Genomic DNA, 26,477 nt, shown 5'->3' on the forward strand with positions numbered 1-26,477 from the left:
CAGTACCGCCACAGTATGCAACCCGCCTGTCCGCTGCTCTCTTGTCATGTGACCAACAGCTGTCCCGAGCGGAGCAAGTAACACCGGCTCCCTAGAGCAACTGCGTGATGACGTCTGTATTATGGGATAGTCAGAGTGAATTGAGCAATGATGTAGTTTTAGAAAATTAAACGATTTAATTTACTAGCAGTGAAAATTATAGCAGCATAACAAAAAATTTCACCTGAGTGTGATGGTGCGTTTGAAAGTGACAGATGATAATGAAATCCATCCTGCCTACAAAAAGACAAAGGAAGATGGCTGGGAATGGAATAAAACAGGTGATAAACCATCCAAATATGATGTTATATGAAATTCTGGAATAAAACCCACCATAAACAGGACCCTCCCTCCCCTCTACAGGTTTCTCAACATGTGATTCACAACTCTTTATAGGATGAGATAGCAACTGAAAGGAACAGTTTTGCCAATCAGTTATTCACAGAATAAACCCCAACTCACCCTGTACGAGTTCACTGGGAACATTTCACAAGGCTTATAACCCTAAACTATGCCGTGACTGTGTTGAAAGCAAGACAAGACAAGGAAGAAAAGTGTAATGAGATACGACTATGAAAGTATTTGGTGGCTTTACACTTCCCTGAGTGTTTAGGCCGTTTCACACCATTAAAACTTACAAAAGTAGTTGTTCTGAGTGGTGCACTTCATCACATTAAACAAGGGTATGATTAAAATTCAGTATGTTGCGGATTACATGCATAAATCTTAGTAGCGTAAAACTGTATCTTATGCATGAAAAAATGGAATACATGTGCATGCTCAGTACATTCAAATGTCTATGGGTTAAAGAATAGGGTACAATGTTTACATGTAAAATTTATAGTTCTTCATAGCCTAGAAGTCATGTGTTCTCTACACAAAATTTGAGGTTATTGAAAAAGGGGTATAATATGCGAGTAAATATGTTAATTTATAATCTTTAATTAATTCCAAGTAGTTTATGATTTCCAAAATTTAAGTTTTAAGCTTTTGAATTGTAACCCAGCTTTCATTATATTCCAGTTGTAGAATTTTAGAATTACATGAAGCCTTTTTGAACTTAAAATTTACACTATTGTTGTGAGGCACTTTCTTTTGTTTCCAAAATTTTTAATTTGATTAATTTATTCATTTTTCCATTCATTTAATTGATATATTTTGTGAATAAATAGCAGAAAAGAGACCAGTCTGTTTTCTTTAATAGACTTAGCTGTAGTTAGAACCCTTCTCGCACTCCCCTGAAGCTGACCTGCAGATGTAACTGAGAAGAGAGCAGCCATTGCATAAGTACAGAAGAGCGCTGAGGTAACATCTACAAACCCCAACTCATGTTGTATTTAAAACAGGTGCATTACATACATTGGATTTTTAGAAAATTAGTACATACAACATCGAATTGCATATAAATGGGTTATGTACAGATGAGGTTGAAGTAACATGTTTTTAAATTTATTTTGTCAGAACCTACAGAAATACAGTTACAAAGGAATAGACCGTATATACACAAAAATTACACACATTTGGGGTTCAGTCTGGCCAAACTTTCCTGGTTGAAGACCTGTCAATACTTGTGCCAAGAGTGGCCTGTGTGGGAAGACACGACTTACTTGTGTGCAGTGAGACCTCCACAAGCTTTAAGGAGTTCTTCGTCCGTGAGAGTGATAGCAGAAACTGATTTAATGGGCTGACTTGATTCTTCTTCACACTCTTGAACTATATGGCCATCACCAGTTAAAGTTGATGTCTGCAAGTAAAAACAAAAAACTAACTTCAAAGACTGCAGTTGAATTGTGAGGGGGAGATAAACATAAGAGTTATCAGTGTAGTGAGTTGTACTGTACAGAGTGCTATTGAGAAGAGCAGAAGTATTATACCAATTCTATACTAGGTTCCTTCTAAAAAATCTCCTAGCTCTATGTTGAAACATGGCGGAACGCTGTTAGTGCTGTGTGTGTGTGCTCCCAGTTTTCGATCATTAGCAGGTGTAGTACAGGCGTAATTCGTTACGAAAATAGTGAATTTCAACTTTAAAAAGTGTGTGTTGCTTACTTCACATCATCACTCTGTGCTGTACAGTTGATTTTTTCAAATATAAACAAAATTTAAGTATGGGAAGAGACAAGAGGAATGCGGCCAGCCGGGGAACCAGGACCGAGACGGGACCTGTAGCCGGCAGCGGAAGTGAGGCGACCCTAGCGGACAGCATTGTTCAGCAGGTAAGAGAAGCCCTACAGTCGAAAGACATTCTCTCGGCTATCGTTGAGGCAATAACTGAAAGTGTCACAAAGGCCGTGGCTGAACAACTTAAGGCCACCCTGGACTTCAACACTGAGATTATCAATGAACTTAAAATTGATATTAAAAATAGGGAAATTGAACTGAAAGCAGTACAGGATGAACTCAAAAGGAGTACTGATGCTTTGGAGCAATACCAACGTAGAGGAAGTGTGCGTGTGTTCGGAATTCCCGAATCACCTAATGAGAATACGGACGAACTTTCAGTCAGGTTGTTTAAAGATAAACTTGGCCTTGACATTGCCGTGCAGGATATTGATAGGTCTCACCGAGTTGACAGGCCGGGGCTGGGAGTGAAACGCCCTATAATAGTGAAATTCGTAAGCTATAGGAAAAGGGAGGAAGTCTTCCGTAACAAGCGCAGGTTAGCAGGCACTGGAATCACTATCAGGGAGGACCTGACTGCGGCTCGCACTCTCATATTAAAGGCGGCTGTAGATAAATTTGGAGTGAGAAATGTCTGGACCATACAGGGACGCATTGTTGTAAAAAGAGGGGAAACCAGACACAACATAACAACAATGGATGAACTGAACGCTCTCAAGTAAATGAGCAATACCATAGTGTAGTATCTCACCATGTGTATGTAGATTCTACTGTGAAATAGCTTTCTAGTTTCTCAACTATTTCTTCATTTGTAACAAATTCATTAAAATAGTCGTATAGCATTCACCAGTTCTACCCACACGTACAAACTCTTTCTCTTCTACTTATTTCTGAAATTCTCGCCGGCAGGTGCACTTAAAGCCTGGAGCACAGCACCTTAGCTAAATGCTACTCTAGACTAACTCTTCAACTGTATATTAGTGTAATTTTATTAGTATCCTTATTTAATTATTATTATTACTTATTTTTCTATTGAAATGTTCAAACATATGCTATGTGAATTTAATTATCTGCGTGTGTCTGTCAGTGTGTGTGTGCTATCAGTGTTTGTTCCAGGAATGAGTCACCTACTCTTTAAACATGTCAGCAGCTGGTGTCCTTAAAACTACTGTTACGGTAGATGACGCATTCCTGAGTGTCATTGATCCGAGTGTATTCCAAGACGAAAATAACTCTCGTGTACCTTCACCAACTGTCCCCAACCCTCAGCCTACTGAACTGTTATTGAAACAATCTCTGTCTCAGTTCTCGCGAAGTCTACAGTGTTGCCATATCAATTCTCTCTCACTCCTCAGTCACATAGATGAAGTTCGTTCGATAATATCAACCTGTAACATGCATATTATGTGTATTACTGAAACCTGGTTATCCGATAAAATTAGCTCTAACCTTTTAAATCTAGAAGGATATACTCTCTATCGGCATGATCGCACTGCCAGACGTGGTGGAGGTGTAGCAGTTTATTGTAGAGATGATATTAAATGTAGAATAATTATCAGATCATCATTTGGCATCACTCCACATACAGAATATATGTTTGCTGAGACCATAATTAACCGTCAAAAAGTATTGGTAGGAGTTGTCTATAAACCACCGAATGTTACTAATATCTCTGACCTTGAATCTGACCTTCTCAAACTAGTACCAACCTACGAGCATATACTACTTCTTGGTGACTTTAACTCAAATATCTTAGCCCCGACTGGCAAATCAGAACGAATCAGCAACCTACTTACCTCCGTCGACATGATGATCTTACCGCTTGATGCAACGAATCATGTTCATACACTTAAATACACAAGCCATAATGGAATTGACCTCCTAGTTACAAATAACCCGCATAAAGTTCTGAAGTACGGTCAATTTCCTGTACCTGGCATATCAACTCATGACTTAATTTACCTGTGCTACTCTCTACGTGTACCAAAATACAGAGCTAAATACATTAGTTATAGGGATCTGAAAAATATCGATCTACAACAACTCCAAAATGATGCGTACAGTTTACCTTGGGAAGATATAAAGCAGGTGAAGGACACAGACATGAAAGTGAGAAGATTTAACTCTCTACTCATAGGACTATATGACAAACATGCTCCAGTTAGGCAAGCTAGAGTCACTCGCTCGCCTGCACCTTGGTTAACAAACAATATAAAAGCAACAATGGCTCGCCGTGACGCAATGTTCCGCCGATACAAGGAAACAAATAATGAATTAGATTTCGAACAATATCGTCTTTTACGTAACAGAACAAAGCAATTAATTCGCAATAGCAAATTTAATCACATTAAAAATGTAACACGGAATTTAAATGCACGTGAAACCTGGAATGAACTTCGAGCTATGGGTGTTGGAAAATGCAAAGAGCCACATATGCCAACTATATCTCTCGATACACTTAACTCTCACTTCGTAACTAACCCAATAAAGGAATCTCAACCTCAAAATCATATCAATCTAAATAAAATAATCAGTGACCTTACAGAAAACGAAAATAATTTCTCTTTTCACTCTGTCAGTGTAAATGATGTAAAGCGTATTTTAAATTCAGTTAAGTCACAAGCTAAAGGAGCAGATAACATCCCAATAGGCTTTATAAAAAACATTATTGGCGCGGTCCTACCAATTATTACCCACATTGTAAACCATTGTCTCACCACCGGGACGTTTCCAACTGCATGGAAGGATGCTCTAGTAACCCCAATATTAAAGCATACCGGTACCACAGCAAATGCGCCATCTGATTACCGGCCTATTTCAATTCTCCCCCCTCTCTCGAAAGTTCTTGAACGAGTTGTACACGAGCAGCTAGTAGAATTCTTAACCAGGCATTCTCTTTTTGACCCATTGCAATCTGGCTTCAGAAAGGGACACAGTACTACGACTGCACTTCTTCGGGTAACAGATGACATAAGACTAGCAATGGACAAACGGCAGGTGACGATACTGACACTCCTTGATTTTAGTAGTGCGTTCGACACGGTAAATATAGACATACTATTATCCAAGCTACGCTCTCTGCATATCGGCCCGATAGCCCTTAATTTTTTTAAGTCGTACCTTACAAATCGTCGCCAGTGCGTAGTGGTAAACAATCAAAGATCCCAATGGGCTGTAAAATCATCCGGAGTCCCTCAAGGGTCTGTTCTAGGGCCCTTACTGTTCGTCTTGCATATTAATGACATATCTTCCACACTTCAGTATTGCAACTACCACTTATATGCTGATGATATGCAGATATACAAACACACCACTACAAACAATTTACATGAAACAGTTCAGCACATTAATTCGGATATTGAAAGGCTAAAAACAACCACTTACTCCTAAATCCTCGTAAAACACAAAGTATTATCATAGGAAACTCTAAATTATTACATGTAATAAGCAATATCAATCCTCCTCCAATCATAATCAATGACATTGCTGTACCGTACCTTAAAAATGTAACTAATCTTGGAATCTCCATCAATGAGAATCTGACCTGGAATGAACACGTAACAAATGTGTGTAGAAAGGTTCATGCAGCTCTATATCCCCTGAAACGTCACAAGAATTCTTTTCCTCAAAAACTTAAATTAAAATTAATCCAAGCACTACTATTCCCAATTTTAGACTACTGTGATACAGTACTAGTCAATCTAAATGCTGAACAAGCTTTGAGACTTCAGCGAGCACAAAACTCATGCATACGATATGCCTTCCAACTGCGACATGACACTCATGTTACACCATATTTCAAAACATTGGAATGGCTACGCATAAATGAACGAAGAAATTATCACCTAATGACACTTGTTTACCAAGTGCTCTCGACGAACACTCCTACTTACCTCTCTTCTAATTTTCGTTTCCTTTCCTCATTCCATGAAATTAGTACCCGTTCTGGTTCCTTACTTGAAATTCCACTAAGTCGAACCAATTCCTACAATCAATCCTTTTTAGTTACCGCATCGAGACTCTGGAATACACTCCCAATGGACATTCGGCACCTTACTTCCTCTCATAAATTCAAATCTGCCTGCAGAAAATCTTTCCTGGTAACATAAAACTGAGTTGTGTGAGTCATTGTGTGTATGTTGTGTATGGGTTTTCTTCATTTATTATTATTAATATTAATATTGTTATTATTATTAATATTGTTATGATTATTATTATTAGTAATTATCACATTAATTGCTGTACTGATATGTAGGCCTAACTTACCGGTAGTCTTAGAATTATCTGTTTGTAGTATTATTTTTTTTTAGAATTTCTATGTCTTACTTGTATGTTTACATTTTTAAATTCTGTTTATAGTGGTTAAGTGTAAGAGAGGGCCGTGAGCCCTAACTTCGCCACAAATGTAAGTTAGGAATAAATAAATAAATAAATAAATAAAAAAAATATGAACTTGCTCGCAATATCTCTATTTATGAACTCTTTTAATTTCTGTCCTAATTCTTGAATTTCTTCTACAGTTTGTGGGTTATTCTTGTAAACCATTTCTTAGATTCCCCACAGATACGAATTGTACACAATAAGGTCCAGGGGAAGATGGAAAGCTCCCACCTGTGGGCGGATGATGATAGAATACACCCACAGTATCTCCTGTCTGTTGTAAGAGGCTACAAGTGGTAATCTCCAGGGGCTCTCAACATGGCAGCTTCGACTGGTGATCCCACAGCCCTTACCAGGCCTCGTATTGCTTCCACTTATTCATGCCAGCCTCTCATCTTCCCTATCCCACCTCTGTTGATCAAAACTTTATTTCACATCCGATTTGAACGGTATTAGGATTATGCAGCCAAGGAAGTCTTTCATTTATAAGTCCTTTGCAGCCCTTCTTTCCCCAATACCCTAATTCTCTGAAGGGCTGATTAGATTAAAGAGAGTATTGTTGCCCAGCTGTACTTCCTCTTAAACCAAAAAGCACTACCTTCACATAGGAAGCATAATCCTGCCTAGGGGATTTCCTGGTACATCCCACGGTATCTACCTTTCTCGCTATGAGAGGCTTCTGAGTGCTCTATGCTTCAAAACCCAGCGGACTTCTCCATGGACAATGGAATAAACTTTCTCATTTGGTTCATGCCCCTGTCGGGGGTTACACAGTAGCCATAGCCAATGCACAGGTGGTGAAGAAGCATGGGATTTACCGTTAACTGAAATGTTGTACTTGCTGACTGGTTGCATGAAAGATATTTTGCGACTATGTTTTCCTCCGAAAATAATCTAAAATTAAGGAAGGTGTTGTGTTATAGGCAAGTAAACAAGGTACGGGAAAATTCATAACTTTATTTACATACTAGCTGGTGTACCCATGCTTTGCTACAGAATTCTAGATGAAGTCGTGTACAGGTTGCGAATAAGATTCTATTAAATTGCATAATAACTTGAGTATTTAAAAATTAAGTTTTAGGCACCTTCCCCAAACTACCATTTCATCCAGTGTGAATAAAGTTATTTATAGCCTAGACTGTAGTGCTTTATTCCCAGTCTTCACATACCGATTTTCGTTAAAATCTGTTACCCATTTTCTCTTGGCTTGGCATTGATATGGACTTGAGCAATTCATGAATGTGTCTGTTGTAATAACTAATACAAAAACAAAAGAAATGTATTAAACATAAAAGATCAGAAATTTAATTCCATATAACTTTAGTTATGTAGTATTTATTGATAGGATCACTAATAACATAGATATCTGTGAATTAAATTTAGGTTATACACTTTCTAACAGACTTAAAGAATACATACTTTCTCTCCAACTTCAAAGTGTTTACCAAAGCAAACATACGAGTTCCCTATCATCCTCTTCATTTGCTAAAGTATGATAATCTACATCAAGGAGAGAGAAGAGAAGTTTTTAATAACGTGTGGTTTATCAAACCTTGCCATCACATTCTTCAACATTTCCTCCAAAACTGACCTCAATAAGTGGATGTGCAGCATACCTGACTGAAGAGCTACGCTTGGATTGGATTCTCAAAGATAGCCACAAAACTTGACCAAAAAAAGGCAAAATGATATACATAAATTTGATGAAAGAAACATGAACAATAATTCTTCATGTGACAAAGCTTGGCTCGTAGTGTCATCAGTAGTTTTTTCCTTGAAATTAAGGACTGGGTTTCCCATTCAACTGAGTGTGGAGAAATCTTATTACAATGCTTCACATTTTCAGTTGAACATGACATATCTGCACTTAGACTGTGCTTAGGAATTTTGTAAGTCTTCAAAGCTCCCATCAGAGAATCCTTACTCACATTTGTGCTCTTGAATAAAGTAACCAAAGAGTCCCACTGCTGCAAGATCCTCTCTAAGCACCTTCATAATGAAAACCATTGAGTAGGCACACGTTTAAAAATTTTCCAGATATCTGTTTTGTGTAGTTTGATATTCTCCGAACTTTTCTTTCCTCTTTGCACTCCTTTCCATATATATATATATATATATCAATTATACTTTTGTCTATATTTACAGGCCACACCCTCCTCCACAATAAGATTAATTTGCTGACAAGAGCAGCCAACAATGATTATAATACTAAATTCCTGCTCCAAACATCCTGCCACACCATTCTTTAATCCTACCATTACTGGAGCATTATCAGCACCAAGAGCTAGGCAGTTTTTTAATGGAACGCAGAATTCCTGTAGAGCCGAGAGCAAAAGACTGGCAATGTTAGCTCCAGTTGCATTCTATTCTAATAAAATAATTTAATAAATGGTTCATCTAATCAATACTTGTCAATATTAACATCACGTTTAAGACCAGCAACACCAACGCCCGAACTGTCTAACACCCTAACACCACACCAACAATAGCAATAATAATAATAATAATAATAATAATAATAATAATAATAATAATAATAATAATAATAATAATAATAATAATAATAATAATAATAATGAGCTTGATAGCTGCAGTCGCTTAAGTGCGGCCAGTATCCAGTATTCGGGAGATAGTAGGTTCGAACCCCACTGTTGGCATCCCTGAAAATGGTTTTCCGTGGTTTCCCATTTTCACACCAGGCAAATGCTGGGGCTGTACCTTCATTAAGGCCATGGCCGCTTCCTTCCCTCTCCTAGCCCTTCCCTGTGTCATCGTCGCCATAAGACCTATCTGTGTCGGTGCGACGTAAAGCAACTAGCAAAAAAAAAAAAAAAAACTATACATAATCGGGAGTCTATAAACTAAGGTGCGCTGAATTCAATGCCCCATATGTAGGACAAACTGGCAGAACCTTCAACATATGTTATAATGAGCATGTAAATGCCAACAAATATAATAGGTTCTCAGCAATGTACATTCACATGAATGAAAGCAACCACAATTTTTCAAAACATCAATCAGGACATGGAAATTATTCAGACAGCAAGCAAGGGAAAACTCCAACATTCTAGAAAAGTTACATATTCATATTGACCTGAAGTGTAACCCTACACACAACCTCAATGAAATCGTAGGAAACAATATTTTATCACACGAATTGACAATCATAAATAATCAACAACAGATGGCAAAAATGTTCACAAAATGAGTTCAACTAACTACCCCCTACACTCCACATTCTCTTATTTCCCGTCACACCCATTATTAGAGAAATGAGTCGCTGACTATGAATACCGGCCTAAGTGTTTCTTCATTTTTTACTTCTCATCCATCTTTGCACCTTGTCATTCAGGAAAGATGTTTTAATACTTCTCTTCAGTTTCTCTTTTATTCCTCTTTTTAGATTTTGGCAAATATATTTTAAAAAAAAACATGTTTTCAACATGCTATTAAGTTGTGAATCAGTAATATACTTTTACATCTCGTCATAATACATTTGTCAAGGTCCTTAGAATTACAGTGGAACTTCGATCCTCCGTTCTTGGAGAGACCACGGAAAAAAAATGTACAACACGGGAAAACGGAAAATTCAGGAATGAATGGAAACCATCAACAATTTGGCTAAACGTCACAAAAAAGAAATATGTAAAATTGTAATGTTGCAAACACTCCTAAACCAAACCAAACTACAGTCCCAATGAGTCCTTGTCTACCAAGCGACCGCTGCTCAGCCCGAAGGCCTGCACATTACGAGGTGACACAGGGTCAGTGTGACGAATCTTCTTGCCGTAATTCCTGGCTATCTTGACTGCAGCCGCCATCTCACCATTAGATTGCTCCTCAATTAAAGGTAATCACGTAGGCTGAGTGGACCTGGAACAGGACCTCATATCCCGGTAAAAATGCCTGACATGGCCGGGAATTGAACCCAGGTGCTCTGGGTGAAAGGCAAACAAGTTAGACCGCAGGGATGGCTTCAAATCTTAATTTCCAGTACGCGAGTTAAAAATATTAATACTTTACATTCAGTTTTACCGGGGAACTTCGTCAGTTTCCCGTGAAAACTTTTTTCAGTTCAGCAACCTTGATCACCAAACTCTTAGAAAAATCTAAATTCGCCAAGCCAAGCAACAATCGACCACCATTTGTTTTTAATTCTCTAATCTAATAAAATAAAGCACATTAGACAAAAAACCGCCCAACATGATGGCAAAATCCCTTCATTTTTAAATCTTCCATTGTAATTTGGTCACCGGTATATTGTTCAAAGTCAGGTTCTGGAAATTTCGTACTGTGTAAATTTGGCTTACATCGACTTTAAAAGGTTATACTGAACTCGAGAATATGGTTTTGAAAGTAAGTATCTATTGTCATAAGTTCTTGAATGCATTATATTCAATTCTGCCCGTCATTAATCATAATCAAATTGGAAAGAAAAAAATTATCATCAAAACTTCATAAATGATGGTTATTTGTGACCTTGAACTCAGCTGGAAAGCGCGCTCAATGCACAAGTCAGTACTAGTGGGAAATGATATGAACTGTTTAAATGCAACATTGTGCAAATAAAATGACTGTTGCTTTTATTATATTTTAACACAAAAAGCATAAAATTCCCAGTCTTATATATTAAGACCAAAACGGTAATAGGCAATCCCAAGACGTCACATGCCCTTATGTATGAAAGGTGCAACATCTGTTCTGGTCTCTATAACATAATCATATACGATAGTATTGTTACATGCTCAAGCGCCCGTCAACCTTGTCGCAGCCCTTTCACTATTACCTGAAATGGGATGACTAGGTCAGCTTGGGGAACTTCCCAGCCCGCCCATGGACATGCCATGGCCCTTCCTCTAGTTTCTCTATGCGCTTTCTGGAAGATGCGACGGGAAGGTTCGATCTCCAGCCGAACACTGAATGTTCTAGTGGCCCAGCATCAAGGTATAAATACAAGGCCCCTGCGAGTGAGCGGTTGTTGTAGTTCACAACTAAGTATTTTATTATTTTCCACCTCGTCAATACATTACTTGCTTAAGGCAACGTATTGGTTAAAAGTGGACAAACTCATCTGTTACACTGTAACAAGGTGGAAAATAAAAAATACTTAGTTGTGAATCTGTTAATGTGCGATACAGACCATGAAATTGATTTTATGTAATAGCTTGTTGTAGTGTCAGAGAGACCAGTGAGTGTGTGTAACTGGAGGCGACAGAACGAAAGACTACGTACTGCCTTAGGAGTACTGTGTGTGTGTACTTCTGTGGATTGAGGACCGCCGTGAATCAGCGATTGAAGCAGTTATCGTGAGTGTGAGGATAATTAGACATGTGTTAATATTCCCTGTTGTATCGTCCTGCTGTTGGATACTGTTGAACTGTTGCTGATTGTTGTTCACTTCATGTGAATGTGTGAAGTACCGGACTATCATTGGAGTAGAGCCGACGAACAGTCGTTGTGTGTTGTATAGCCAGGGGTACTGTGTTCAAATTCGCCTGTCTACGCACAGTGGCTGTATGAGGTGACTGGATTTGGGGAAAAGTGAAAGTAAGGATTATAGACGTTCCCAGGTAGCAAACGGCCGGGACTCCCCGGTCTGTGTACAGAAGAGAGATTTGTAAATAGATGGTAATTAGTGTGTGGCCATTCATAACTGGTTAGAATTGTTTGTGTTTAATTGTGTGTGTGTGTTAGTGTGTGTGTGTGCGCGCGCGCGCGCATTTATTAGGCCATCCTGAAATAAATTAGAGTAATCAAACAGATGGAGTTTTATTCATAACAGTACTAAAATACTAATTTGTGCTAAGGAGCAGTTTTGATTCCTGCCTGAAAGCCCAGTGACCATACAATGCCCTGAGGAAAATGCCGAAAACATGTTCGGTGATACAACTGGGAAAAATAATTATAAAATAAACATCTAACAGTGGATACAATGTAGACATATTACAAGTACGAACATATGACGAAACTCGTTCAGTCTTCAAGTAGAACTGTCGAAATTCGCTCTGTCTCCTTCCAATTGATGTGGCTACTCTCTGCTTCCTGAGGACGCTCTAAACAATACCACCCGAATGCGATGCTAAGAGAGTCCCTTATGCAAGTTCACTGCAGACTGCTTTTCAAAAACAATACCTGCTCTAATTAACAGAATGACGTGACGTTAATGCCAAGATCCATACGTAGGCCATAGCCGTTCTTTCGTGAGATGCAGTTTCTTGCAAAGCGCTTTATCCAGGATTTAGCGTTGACTGGACTGAAATTTCTGGACGGTTGATATGGGAAATAGTTTCTTCAAGGAACGAATAATGCAGGATTTTTATGACGTGATTTAATAAGTATGCTCGCAGGACCACGTAATCTGAACTAATAATTCAGGAAAACGTAGTTTCCGGGAACGGATAATCGAGGTTCCACTGTAGATACTTTCAGCTCTATTACTACTGGCATTGGAGCGATGCCTTTATATGGATCACTCAATTTGACAAGAACCAATTACTCGAAGATCCTCCTTCTTAAGATCAGCAATGCAACATTCATCAAATGGACACTTTTATCGTTACTTAACATGTAGTTTTAACAGGCTTTTCATTATTGTGTGGCTTTTAACATGTATCTTTGCATTGATAATTCACTTTTAATAAACATTCATATTCACCATATTCACTTAATTTTGTGGAATAGCTGAAGATGGCCAAATGATGGGCTGAAAGATGTTCAGATGTTCTAGCATTTTTATTATAATAACTGAAAAGTATTGCTTAAGTGGACCCTTTATTAAGTTCTTTCATTAGAATTGAATTTCTTATATTACATTGTCAGTATGGAACCATTATGAAGTTTATAAGTTGTAATCTGAAACGCTTGCAGAAAAGGTAAGAAGAAATGAATTTTTAATGCCTAGTTAATTTTTTTATAAAAATCAGTTGGTAAACTCGTGTCCTCATCCCAAGGTGGGGCAGCTCTTTTCAGACACACCCCCAATGGAAGTAAGCTGCATGTACCGTTTCAACCACATACCAGCCCTCTTGCCACTCTTAAACTTCTGTCAGTACCGAGAATCGAGCCCAGGCCTCTGAGGACAGCAGCTAATAGTGCTACTATGGTTGTCTGACAAGAAGTCTTGTGCATGCGGGGTAAGGGATATGAGGGGTAAGCATGGTTACTAAACATGCGCCTACCTCAAGACTCAAGGCTTGTTCTGTCCGTGGTGACTCTTGCAAACTGAGGTGCTGTTGTGAAGTTCCAACGTTCTTAAATGGTAGGCAATTGTCCTTTAATTACACATGTAGTATCATTATAAGTACAGCATAAGGAGTAGTTTAATAATGAACATTCATTTGTTTCATCTCTCAGGACTAATGTTTGTAATGAGTAGAGGCCGGAAGTTAGACAAAATGCCTTTTTTTATCTGAGTGGATATATCGAAGTGTCACATAGAAACGAACATGTTTCCATACATTTGGGAATGGTACGACCAGTTATTATTTTGCCTTTTTTTTTTTTTGCCTATTTCAGCTTCTGTAGCCTGTTTGATGGTTTATTGCCTTTTTTGTCTTTTTTAAGTTGTTGTGGATATTTTCTGTTGTTATTTATGTATTAAAATTAATGAATTGAAAGAAAATATATAATTCCAATGTACGGTATTAATAATAAAGAAAAATGATTTTAAGTTAATGGATAACAAATAACATTTACACAAACAATATTTTCATATTATACAAATTAATCTCTACCGAAAACCCTACAAGCCCAAGCCAAGTGGTGGAGAGGGTTGCCAGGTCCCGTTCTTCTGCGTAAAATTAAGTGCTGATGCTGATTATTGTTTTAAGAGGAAGAACAATTTGGTAACCATCCTATTAACCCAATCGCATCATTTGACGACCCTAGCTCGTCATAGTTATTCATGGCATATGAATCAAATGACGAGCTCTGCTCGCGGCGATGCACAGCTGTACATCAATCCATGTAGTTCAGTCACTAACCCACAGACGCAACTTGTATGCATTCTGAGCTGAAGTTTACACATGTGGCTTCGGTTTTTTCCTTTTCACCAGGTTCTCACACACTTCCGGAACGAGAGATAAGATAATCTTTTTTCATATAATTTCGCTCTTGTCAGTTGCCGTCATGGCGTCAAGCAGATGTGCTGGTGTTGATGAGGAAGGAATACGGAAGCAAATAGATAGTGTTTTAGAGAGTGATATTGAAGGCAGTGATGTTTGTGACGATGAAATAGACTCTGAAGTCCTTAGTTCGAGTACTAGCAATGCGTATAATAGTTCTGATGACACGGAAAACGATGCAAATAACGACGGTGTGCCGAGTCTTCTGAAACGAGCTCGCACCTCGGCACAGACTAACTTGACTGACAATAAACCTGTTGTACATAGTTTAGTGAATACAGTGGGGTTAGTGAAAACTTACTGAAATAGTTTGAAACACAGCCACTATCTGAACTCTCAGTTTTTTGTGAATACATGAACCCTTTGTTTCACAAAATATCTGTCGAGACAAATTCATATGCAGCAAAACAGTTGAGCAATCCTGACAGAAAAAAGTTGAAAGACGATGACAAATGGTTTGAGACTACACCCGACGAAATTAGGGCATATTTTGCGTTAGTTATACTAATGTCACAAGTGCGAAAATCAAGAATACAGTTATACTGGAGTAAAAACCGGTGTATAAACACTCCTATTTTTCGTGAACCCATGAGCAGGGGAAGATTTATTATAATTTCATGATTTTTACATTTTGTTGACGATGAGCAAATCGATAGTGACAAACTAAGAAATATTAGGCCTATATTACAACATTTCTGTTCCGAATTTTCAGAATTATATTTTCCTTCACAAGACATTGCTCTAGATAAAAGTCTAATGAAATTCAGAGGCCGCCTTTCATATGTCCCGTGTAATAGGTCTAAACGTTCTAGGTTTGGAATAAAAATTTACAAAATTCGTGAATCAAGTTCTGGCTACTGTCTGTCTTTCAAAATTTATGTAGGTGATGTGATAATGTAACGGATCCAAGTCTACCAGCAAGTACAAACGTTGTGCTCAACATGTGTTAACCCTTGTTAGGCTGCGGACATACACTGTTTTTAGATAACTGGTATTCTTCTCCAGATTTATTCAAAAGGCTACATGACAAGCAGATGAATGCAATTGGAACTGTTAGACAGAACCAAAAAGACATGCCTCGCGATATCAGTAAGACGAAACTAAAACGTGGAGAGTATGAGACGTGGGCTGCCAACAGTATGTTGTGTGTGAAGTGGAAAGATAACAAGGATGTTTGCTTTCTCACCACTAAACACAAATCAGCTGACATGACAGGGACAGGCAAACTCAGACGAAAGAGAGGACAAACCCCGAGGGAAGAAGTGATAAAGCCCAAGTGTGGCCTTGAATATCAGAAGGGGATGGGTGGTGTTGACCTTCAGGATCAGGTTACAGCTCTATTCCCCGTCATGCGGCGCACAGTGAAAGGGTATAGGAAAATATTCTTCTACCTCCTAGATATGTGTATTTTCAATTCCTTCACTGTGTATCACAAGATCGCTGCTAACAGAAAGACGAACTACACGGACTTCCGAACTAGTATTGCACATCAGCTACTAGAGACTGTTCAGTTGCCGGAGTACTCGGTTCGAGGTCGACCTTCAGCGAGCACTACCCCATCCATATTCCCCCTACAGAGAAGAAATCAAAAGTCACAAGAAGGTGTATTGTGTGCTACAACCAGGGTAAAAGAAGCAAAAGTTGCTGGCAGTGCAAAAAATATGGCGTAGCTCTTCACTTAGAAGAATGTTTTGAGGTGTACCACACCCAGCAAACGTACTAAAATAGCGGCATTGGTAAGTTCAGTACTTCGTTATCATGCATGCAAATTTTCAGAAAGGAATATTTACTGGTTGGTTTTGTATGATTTTCTTAATAATAGTGTGATGACGACGGCCGTAGAGCGGTATTTAAATGTGATTTCTTAGTGAACTCCTACGGTGTTTAAATGTGAGGTGAATGGGTTAACACTAATCTGAAGGAAAATGGAAGATGTCTGATACTTTGAAAAATGAAGGTATCGGCAAAAGAAAGGGAAGGCCCACGAAGAGCATGAAAATGAAAGACTCCCGAGGTCTTGCAAGCCTATATTGGTACCATCTAGGTCGGAAAAAACAAGAGTTGACCAAGGGACATCAGACAGGAAACGTAAGGGCGCAGAGCCTGACACAAGTAAGTGGAAGCAGCGCCAGACTCAGCTAGGGGAACCGTGGTCGCCAACCCACATTCCCAAGTTGAGAGTCCCTGGTCCCCCTTTTAGTCACCTCATCTTACAACAGACAGGGGATACCGTTGACGTTATTCTATTACCCGCATCCACAGGGGGATTCAGTACTAAAATGTGATGTAGATGTGTGTTACGTAGCTTACATTAAAGCATCTTTATTATTTTAGTGCACATTTTGTCATTATAAAATGCCTATTTTAATTATTGTACTGCCTATTTTCTAAATGTTAAGTGCATATTTGCATGCCTATTTTAGCAAAAATAAATGCCTGAACTTCCGGGCTCTAGTAATGAGTATAGTATCAGTGCCGTACCTAAAAAGCTGCCGTGACTCCTCATCAGATACAGATAGTAACCGTTACACTACAGAGGCAGTATTAGAACCAAATATTTCAAATTTCAGACAGTTGCCATACGATGACCTTGCAATGCTGCGTAGCCTTGAACTCAGTTTCACGGTGCACTGTGTTGCTATAGTGCAGCACTTAGTCGTGTAAACAATCAGCTGTAGCAATGTATGATACAAAACAGTTTAAATGTGCTAATATCACATTTTGTGTAAATAGAGCAACTGTTGTGGGGGTTGATTTGAAGACGTTAGATGTTCCTCTTTCTGCTTTTAAACCATGCCAACCTAATCTACATAACCTTATACAAAATCTTGACGTATTATACCCTCCCCAATTTTTAAAGATGAAAATTAGGTTGAAAAGGAGGGGGAGGGGTTATAAGCAAGTAAATACGGTACATCTGAGATACCCCAAATGAGAGAAGACAAAGGCAATAATTTAAGAGGTTACTTATTTGAATAATATGAGTGGATTACAGGAATTTATTACAGTAATCATGGAGATAATGTTTCTGTGAGTTGAATGTCTACTTAAAATACCATTTTAAAAGGACTATGTCACAATTTCATGTTTTGAAATTAAAAGTTAATGATTGAAGGAACTCGTAAACAAGTAATAAATGCCAAATATTGAAGATAGAGTGCCGAATGTGAATTCATTTTGTATTTATATTAAACCATGACCGAGCGACTGGGCAGAGTGGCTGAAAGCTTGCATTCAGGAGATAGTGGGTTTTGTGTCACATTATTTTACCATTGTGTGTGTGTGTGTGTACAGTATTTGTATTGTCAGAGAATATTTATTTCATTCCACATGTGCAGCTATTCTTTTTACTATTCATAATTAGCCAACTAGTTATTAGCTGAATGTTACTTTTAGGCTTGTTTAGTTACGGTTAGTAGCGACTGTCGCCGAGTTCTGAACTGGCTATTTTGGTTGTTCTTTAATTATGCTTAGTGGTTCCCAGCTATTAATTATTCTGTTCCATGCAAAATATTCCCATCATGAATTTGTGATTTATATCTATGCAATCTGTTGATCGTAGGTAGCTTTTGCATTTGGGAGGTGGTAGGCTGTCCTATCCAGGGCCCTACACCGCTGGCTGAGCAGAAGCGTGCGACTGGGGAGGATATGTCCATGCACGTACCGCCATGTTGTGGGCGCTCCTCAGCTAGATGAGGAGATCCTGTGGAATTTATGCATTAACTGACATTTCGCATGTATGAAAACATCCGCCAAAGTACATCAATGACAGCCTACACTGATCACCATGTACACACACAATAAATATACATAATATCAAGACTGTCTTTCTCCGGGCACTCCGGTTTTCCCTGCCATCTTTTATTCCAGCAACACACTACATTCTCATTTCATAGCATCTGTCACTCATTAATATAAATCACTTTGGGAGTGGCGACCCCATTGTAATAACAACCTATATCTGATTCATTCATTACATCCCTGACCTGGTCAAAGACTGGAAAACAGGTTGTAGGTTTTCATTCATCAAGACTGTGGTAATATTAAAAGATACTTATGTATAAAAACTGAACACATTTTGCATACTAAACAATTTACACACATGATTTGGATAGCCATAAAATTAAAAAACTTTAGCAGACTGAATAAGAAGACTGAAAAACACTAACAAAAATAAATACAGTAGTCTCGTTAATCCGAACTAATTGGGACCAGAGTCTGTTCGGATTACAACATTTTTGGATTAACCGGAATATATTTTCTAAAAATAATGTTATTGTTTTTACGTCCCGCTAACTACATTTACGGTTTCCGGAGACGCCTAGGTGCCAGGATTTTCTCCTGCAAGAGCCCTTTTACGTGCTAGTATATCTACTTACACAAGGCTGGCATATTTGAGCCCCTTCAAATACCACCGGACTGAGCCAGGATCGAACGTGCCAAGTTGGGGTCGGAAGGCCAGCTCCTAAAACGTCTGAGGAAAATAGTTTCTACAATACAGTACAGCACATACTGTAATTTGAAATGTCCATTCTTTAGCAGTTACATTAATAAAATACTGTATAAAATTACAGTAGGGTAGTTCAGAACCTGTAGAGGAGAAAACAACAATGAAAATGACATTAGCAAGTGGATGGAAGCTGACTGTCATCAATTATAAACAGTCCTAGAAATTGTAGCTATGGTGGAGAAAGAATCTGGAGTTGATGAGGAACAGAGTGACGACGAAGAAGACCACAATGAACAACTAGTGTAACATTCAGATGCCGCGGCCACCTTAGAACTTGCCGTATGCTACGTCGAGCAACACTCCGCTGCTACGCCCACTAATGTGATGTTTATGAGACGCTGGTTTAACACTGCATCTTCGAGTAGGTCCCAATCACTACGGCACAAGAAACTAACACACTGTGTAAAGATAAACGACCAGTGATTGATGGTTTATGATGTGTAATTATGTTTACATTAAGTTATTCTAGTAAAATATGACTAATACAATGCAAGTAAATTTTCATTCTATAATATGTTCTTTCATTTCAATAAGAATTTATTTTTAAATTGAATATTTCAGTTCGGATTAACCGGACTTTTGGATTAATGGGCCGGATTAATGGGACTCTGCTGCATAGGAAGGGTACACAGGGAAAAAAGGGGAATGTCAATGTAAAACAAAAAATGAATTAACACTACCCATATACACTTTATGCTTTTGCTGGCAGGACCTAGTGTTTACAGTGCACTATGTCTTCTGGTATAGGCTAGAGCAATTTTGTTACTTTCATAGATCTGTCTCTGTCTTATCCTGGGCTTTAATAATAAATTTTATTGTGTACAATGTGCAAAATTTACATATTACATCAAGTAAATTACAATTCACCCAAGGAGCACTTTGTTCAGAGCAAAATTGCTTCAGAGAGACTGTTCTCTTCTTGCACTTCATTACGTGATATGTATCACACTGTTCATTGCACAGTACACATACACACTCCTGGCTGGCCCGGTGGTAGGACTTCTTGGCACAGATACGGTGATGAAAGCTGTGTATTGCAAAGCGTGTCACCAAATGTCTCATGAAAGTGACTGAGGTATGAGCGATGCTAGTAATGCCAATCCTTATGCAGCCAGTCCCTGCTATGAATGGTGTGAAAATGTTGCTCATAGGATTGGTTGGTGTATGCATTTCAGTGGGCCTGGCAGACTGATATGTTATAGTAACTCTGGCTCGGTGAGGAAAGCAACAGGAAACTACCTCACTCCTCATTTCCCTAGTACGCCTCTTCAGTGATGCCTAGGCCATCTATGACAGCTGATGGAGCGGTTGAGGATCCCACCAGCGGAATCGCTGACGGACTGAACATACATACATACATACTTTATGGTCAAGAGAATAGTTTAAGACAATGTCCAACCAACTAAAGGGAATAGTCACGGAAATATAACATGTTTAAAAATACATGTACAATTGATGAAAGGGGAATGTCACTACAGAACAAGAAACAAAGGGGGAATGGCAGTTTGGTATGTGGCAGCACTGTTTTACACGACACTGAGTTGATAGTTATTTCATCTTACAGTGTGTTAGTTGTTCATGACTGTTGTTTATCGCATAGTTTGCATACAATGTTTGAAGAAGAGAATGGTAACACAAGGATGGCATCAACCAAGGAGAGACCTAGTTTCAGTCGAGTGAGTGAGGTAACAAAGAAACTTAAGGTACAATCTCATGAACAAAGGGAAGACTGTCAGTGCAATAGGTTGCAGTGTTTTACAAACATTTCTGAGGACAACAGAAAAAAGCTACTTCATGACTAATCTGCTCAGTACTAGAAACGAACAGAGTAGTTACTTATCTGGTCTAATAGACATTAAGCCAGTTGCTCAAAGGAGGTCTAGGAAAACCAAATTGGAAGCACAGTTTCATGATCAGAGTTACAAATATAATCATAGGTTATAAACTTCATGGTTCTGATCCGTACTGAATTGTAATTACATTATAATTATTAATATAGTAATGATCCACCTTTCAATACTATAATATGCAATATTCTAAATTACATTAATCAGGGACGAGTTTTGGCTGGGGCTGGCCATCTTCAGCCTTAATGTAAAACATCTAATAACTAAACAAATGTACATGCACACAACTGACATAAAACAAATGAAAGAAATATATACAAATTGACATTAAAAACTGGGATGAAATTATGAGTAAATTTGAAAATAACTAGGTCCTACCATCTTGAGTATGCTCATCATCGAGACTCTCTCATGTATTAATATACACAGAACTGTTAGTTCTAATACTGCTAATCATTAATAATTCAATTGTAAACAGGAACTGGTAAATGTTGACCCCGTAGTTCATCACCAAATCTATCGGAGTGGTGTTGTGTTAGCCATATGCAAGTCATTGGACACCGCTGTAAATAACTGTAAATAACCATCAACTGACGTCGCCATAAGACCTAAAATCCTACGATAACTTTAAACATAAATGTAAGCAATGTGTATGGTTTGTGTGTGTAAAAAGATTTTCCTTGATGTTTTGCTTTGTTGGTGTTCTTTAAATATATTATTTCATTAATTAAAATTGTAAAAACTGTTTTGTTTGCTTTTCATCGCAATTATTTTTACATTCAAAATTAACCTTAAATTAAACAGCATAATGGTTTTTCTTTTTTTAGCTCGTTCACTCTTTAGAAGTTTTTTTTCAGTCCCCAACAAAAACGTTCTAACCAGTTTTGACTGTATTGTCACTTACGATCAGAGGTTTGTACGAGTTACAGAGAAACTAGTGCATAATTTTGTGGCACTCTTGTTAAAGTAATCATTATTAATTACATAACAGAGGATTCAACATGGGTATTTCTCGTACTAAGGCTTGGTTTTTCTCCATTGTTTAGGATATCCCGAATCATTTATCAAGACCACCGTTACATTCGCCCGAGAAAAAACCAAATTCTAGGAAGAGAGAGATACATATGAATAAGAAGAGGAGAAGGAAGAGAATATGTAGCGAACATGGCCGAAAATGCTGTTCCAGGGAAAAATTCGGTAAGCTGTGTCCCTGTCCCCTGAGATGTACCGAAGAAAAAGAAATCTTACAAAAGTGAGAAAGAATTTCATCTCCAGTCTGCAGATCCACTGAGAGCAAAGACGGCTGAATACTGTGAGTTAGCAAAACAAAATTCTTCAATTCATGTAATATGAAGCAGACCTTACAAACACCTAAACTTACCTGTTCACTAGCATTTTATCTGCAGAACTGTGGACATACAATGTAGGAATTGATGACTGTGGTAAAGATTTTTGCATTGCTAGCTGCTTTACGTCGCATCGACACAGGTAGGTCTTATGGCGACGAAGGGACAAGAAAGGCCTACGAATGGGAAGGAAGCGGCCGTGGCCTTAAATAAGGTACAGCCTGGTGTCAAAATGGAAACCGCGGAAAACCATCTTCAGGGCTGTCGACAGTGGGGTTCGAACCCACTATCTCCCGGATGTGAAATCACAGCTGCGCGCTCCTAACCGCATGGCCAACTCGCCCGGTTGGTAAAGATTTAGGTTGCATGTTTCTGTAGGATGAGAGTATTGCAGGAAGAGGCAGTATGCTATGAAAGTTTGAAGGGATTGCGTGAAGGTTACGTATAAATTCAAAGGAATTGTGGTACTAAATTGAGGTTAGGGTTATATGACAAAGAAAACTGGATCTTTTTTACAACAGGAGGATCAATAGACTTCAATTACTACTTTCTTATTATTATTATTACTACGTTGATCGGTGCATGTTTTTATTACGAAAACATGTGCTAAGGGAAAGAGGCAAGAATCTAAGAGTATGTATAGCAAGGATGGAATATATATCAAAGAGACTCTTGCAATGAGCAGTGATAAGAATGTAAATCTTGAAATCTTGTCTTTACTTCTTTGTACGTATGTAACCCTGAACCGTACTTGCCTGATAACCGATATATGCTGCACTCCATTGAAGGTGTTGTCCTCAGTGGACTGATTTTCGTTATAAACGAGAATGCAATATCTGTGAACGATTCCATGAATTTGAGATGTGTTGCTTTTTATCCCGCTGCTTAACCTCAGTGGCAACACATTGTTTTCACTTCTGCATTTCACATTTCATGATCTTGAGTGTATTGAACATCTCAGGTTATTGAGAGCCGTGCTGTTTGGCGCTAATGTTTTTGAAGTAAACGAACTTGGTGCTTTCAATACTTTATTGGATTTGATACGTCTTGCCTATGTGATATCATATAACTTGATGAAGAATATGACTGTTACATGCGTAACAACTTTTAACAATACATAATCATCCGACCAGTCAGATAATGTCTCTGAAATTGACAACTTCAATTAATGAAATAAATTTATAAAAATAAGTCTCTTCATAACACCAGTTAAAAAAACCCTGTGTAAGTGGCATAGAATTTAAATTAACTGAAACAGAATATCCATTATTACTATCTGTATGGAAATGTGTCAGTTCTTAGAAGGAATTTTTCTTACGTTGCCATTCAAATCATATAACGTGTACCCGTAGTTTTTCTCGACAGGGACTGACAGGTGCAGGTCTTTTGAGGTGATGCTCGTAGGCGACCTGCGCGTCGTGATGAGGTTAAAATGATGGAGACGACACATACTGTACACCCAGCCCCGTGCCAGAGAAATTAACCAATGATTGTTAAAATTCCCGACCCAGCCAGGAATAGAACCTGGGACCCCTGTGACCAAAGGCCAGCACACTAACCATTTAGCCATGGAGCCGGACGGTTTTGTACAGAAAAAGTATGATGCAAAACTTTTTTAGGCAATTTACCAGTCAGTGATATCAGAAAACCAATTTGTTGTATTTCAAAATCAGTAACTCACCTTCAGAAAATTCCCATATAACAAGGTACTGCTAGTCCTAGAAGACTTGGCTAAGTATTTTCTTGTTGAGATATCAAAGGAGTCGTCATGAACTTTCACTGCAACTCCGTCCTGTAACATTACAGAATGGATTTTTCAGAAATGACATTATATTGTATTCATGAGAAAAACCCTACTTATTAATCCACCTGGTTGAAAATGCTAGCTTCTCAACTGACACAAAAAATCTGGCAATGAATACCATATCTGGTTTAATTTAACTAGCTTACTATAATTTTCATAACATTTCTCTGGGGTAAGTCTATATATAGAGCAACCAAGTGGTTTCATGAATAACTTTCATTTCAAAAATTAAGTTCCCAGAAGGAACTACAATTTAAATTCATTAACTTGTGAATATTAACCCTCTTAGTACCACACCTCTTTACATTTAGCTATGCTAAGAACACCACTTGGCCCAATATGCAAGATTGAAGATGATGAATCATAATACCCCCAATTATAAAGCCAGACATTTGAACATTACACCAAAATATTTAGAAAGGATGGTTATACTGACGCCGATAACAAATAACATCAACTAAAATCTGATTTGAGGATGAAAACACATTTTCCAGGAAATTAATAAAATGAATTACAGTCTTTCGGATTTGAACCAATAAAAGTTACATAACAAATTTAGGCACAAACTTCAGGACGGTGTGGAGGGAGGGACACCTTGTTAAAAAAAAAAAAAAAAAAGAAGCGCTCTCTTGTATTTACTGATGAAAATGTGCATATTTCTCCCTCATCAGTCTCTACCACTTAAAACTTGTGAATCCCTCGTTTGCACTTCTTAACAGTTCACCATCTTTATAGCTACACACAGCAGATTGCTTAAAATTATGTCCCAGAAGTCTTTCAGTAGCATTCTCAGAGAATTTGGATCTATCAGACGTGGAGGTGAAAGCTTCTTTTCTGACATCCAACCACCTTCAAAAGCTTCAATTACTGACAATGGAAATTTTAGTCTTGTCCTTATTTTACTCTTGGATTTTGATATATACACCGCCGTCAGCATTCGGCTTACATCTTGTTGCCTGTTCACAAGAAAGCCAAGACACTTTGTAAAGTATACACTAATAACACTAATAACTCCAGAACAACAGCATGTAGTGAAAAGCTATAGGCAATAATGGAAATCACACACCTTTCTTATTCTACCAGTTTTATGCAGGCGAGTGGCTGGTGTGCCTTGGGCACAAAATGGCATGCCAGGGTAGAAAACTACTTCTGTTAGATCTGTGTGCTGCATACAAGCATAATTTTCTTTTAAAACATGTGCACCATCTTTTTTCTGCCAGCCAACACTACAAGTTGCAGCCTCTGTGGCCTAAGCGGCAACGCGTTGGCCTCTCGCCGCTGGGGTCTGTGGTTCAAATCCCGGTCACCCCATGTGAGATTTGTGCTGGACAAAGCAGAGGCAGGACAGGTTTTTCTCTGGGTACTCCGGTATTCCCTGTCATCTTTCATTCCAGCAACACACTCCAATTTTCATCTGTCAGTCATTAATCATTGCCCCAGAGGAGTGTGACAGGCTTCGGCAGCCGGCACAATACATATCCTCGCCGCTACATGGGAGCTTCATTCATCCCATTCCTGACCAGGTCAAATGATTGGAAACATGCTGTGGATTTTCATTTTTTCAACACTACAAGTTACTTACAGCCATTAAATCAAGGTCTCAAATCATCTCTGAAACATGCCCACAGAAAGTGGCTGTGAAGTTATTACAAATATTCCAGTGGGAGAAAGCGGAACATGATGGACGTTATGCGGTGTGCGGAAGTTGCCTGAGACACTACTCCATCAACAATAACAAACTGCTTCGTCAAGTATGGATTTGGTTCCTTAAATGAAGTAGCAGGTGATGAGTTCCAACAAAAATCCACATCGCCATCGACCATGCGAAGACTACTTCAGATGAGCGGGATCCCACCATGTTCATCAGCTGTGGTTACATGATGCCCAAGAGAGATACAGCTTCAGATGATGCTGAACACGAGGATATGGCGCAGGCGACAACTATTCCGTTGAAAAATTATGTACCTGCTGCTCTAGCTGGGTTGGACTATTAAGATAAGTGCAAGTGATGCTGAGGCAGTGACAATTAAGGCTATGGACTGTATGGAGCAATTTGTTGCTAGGGTTTAAAAAAAACAAGGTGAAGAAGCAATCTCTCATACATTTTTTAAATGGATATAAGCCTAATGTGTGTCAAAATATAACTACTGGGCCATTAAACCTTTTCACTGCCGAGTTTTGATGACAAGGCGAGCCCTCTGGGCTGGTTTTTTAAAAAGGAAGAAGCACTTTCACAGATACATATTTACTGATACAATTAATGGAATGCATATCGTCCCCTCAGCCCCGCAGCCCAATACGGGGTCG

General features: G+C 38.5%; 1 protein-coding gene across 1 annotated transcript in view; it reads right to left on the reverse strand.

Annotated features, from left to right (window-relative positions):
* LOC136874797 (G patch domain-containing protein 4) overlaps window positions 1-26,477 on the reverse strand; it is a 111,719-nt gene that overhangs the window by 40,113 nt on the left and 45,129 nt on the right. The window contains exons 3-4 of the mRNA XM_067148469.2: window positions 24,048-24,158; window positions 1,647-1,783 (exon numbers count right to left, since the gene is read on the reverse strand). Of these exons, the coding sequence (XP_067004570.2) occupies window positions 1,647-1,783; window positions 24,048-24,158 (248 nt within the window). The remainder of the gene's footprint in view (window positions 1-1,646; window positions 1,784-24,047; window positions 24,159-26,477) is intronic.

This window comes from Anabrus simplex, chromosome 5 (genome assembly GCF_040414725.1).
Source record: "Anabrus simplex isolate iqAnaSimp1 chromosome 5, ASM4041472v1, whole genome shotgun sequence".
Taxonomy (NCBI): Eukaryota; Metazoa; Arthropoda; class Insecta; order Orthoptera; family Tettigoniidae; genus Anabrus; species Anabrus simplex.